Here is a 1,292-nt window from a genome sequence, read left to right as displayed (position 1 = left end):
CTTCTCGACACGTAAAAAAACACAAACACCCACACACACATCCCACACACACACAACCACAGACAGATACAAACAAACCTGCACGCAAAACACACACACCGTGGCAAGCATACACACAAAGATCCAGACACACAACACACACACACACACAACCACACACACAAACACACCACAAGACAGACAGACAGACCACACACATATATACACATAAATTCACACCACACCCACACAGACACACACACTCACAAACACAAAAACCACACCACACACAAAACACAGGACAGGACACGCACGCACACATAAACACATGAATACACACATGCAACACCCATGCATACACACGCACATCAATCCGACACACACACACACACACACACACACACACACACACACAGAAAATAATCAACAGATTACTTAACAATAACAACAGTCAGTAGTCGCAGCTCTAATCTTTAGTGACTAAGAGATTAAAAGGACAGTCAGCTTTGTAAAAATGTAGATTTTTTATTACATTACTGAAAGAATTCCATGGTTTCCTTTATGTTGGAATATGATCTGATATGATGTGTAAAACCAATGTGATAAAAGATGGTTTCACGTGAGCGGGACCACTCACGTTGGTGGACTATAAAGTGCTCCATGCTGTCTTTGGTGCGGTTGGAGCTCTGGACTCTCTCCATGGCGTCCTGGAGAGCCTGCTCTCGCTCCGAGAGCCTCAGACGGAGAGAGACGACCTCCTCCCTCAGAGACGGATCCTGTGGACACACAAAACGCTCACGGAGTAAGAAACACAAGGCCTTGGGATGTTGTTGAGTTATAAAAAAAGTTATAAACTATGTATGATGCAGCCAGGAGGGGATTAATATGCATTTTGTCTGTGAAGAGGTCAGGATGGCCTTTTTTTTTTTTTACTATGAAAACTATTCAACATATAGAAAGAACCCGATTGTTTCACACCAGGAAGTAGCCTTCTGTCTCCTGTCCCCTGGGGTCCTGGTCTAGGCTAAGACTAATGCTGGGTACTTTCCGGTTATCTCGACCTCATCAAAACAATGAATTATTTAATGACCTCATTTAAAAAAAAATCTTTTTATTGTCCAATAGCAGGCGGCCAATGATTCTTCACGTCACCCAGAATAGCATCGAACGGATTCTTTTCGCCGATGCCGCTTCTCCACATGAACTCGGGCCAAGTAAGACTTCAGGAAGTGACGATCTGTGCCTCTGTGCTTCTCATTCCTCCACTTTGCTGATCCCCACATCCTGTCCACGGTCTGAGTGTGTGCGCCTGT

General features: G+C 44.3%; 1 protein-coding gene across 1 annotated transcript in view; it reads right to left on the bottom strand.

Moving 5' to 3' along the window:
• LOC116696194 (myomegalin-like) overlaps positions 1–1,292 on the bottom strand; it is a 107,462-nt gene that overhangs the window by 2,008 nt on the left and 104,162 nt on the right. The window contains 1 exon segment of the mRNA XM_032527005.1: positions 617–755. Coding sequence (XP_032382896.1) covers positions 617–755 — 139 coding nt within the window.

Source organism: Etheostoma spectabile, chromosome 9 (assembly GCF_008692095.1).
Source record: "Etheostoma spectabile isolate EspeVRDwgs_2016 chromosome 9, UIUC_Espe_1.0, whole genome shotgun sequence".
Classification (NCBI taxonomy): domain Eukaryota; kingdom Metazoa; phylum Chordata; class Actinopteri; order Perciformes; family Percidae; genus Etheostoma; species Etheostoma spectabile.
Note: the sequence above shows the minus strand (reverse complement) of the source record. Positions and strands in the feature narration are given on the sequence as shown.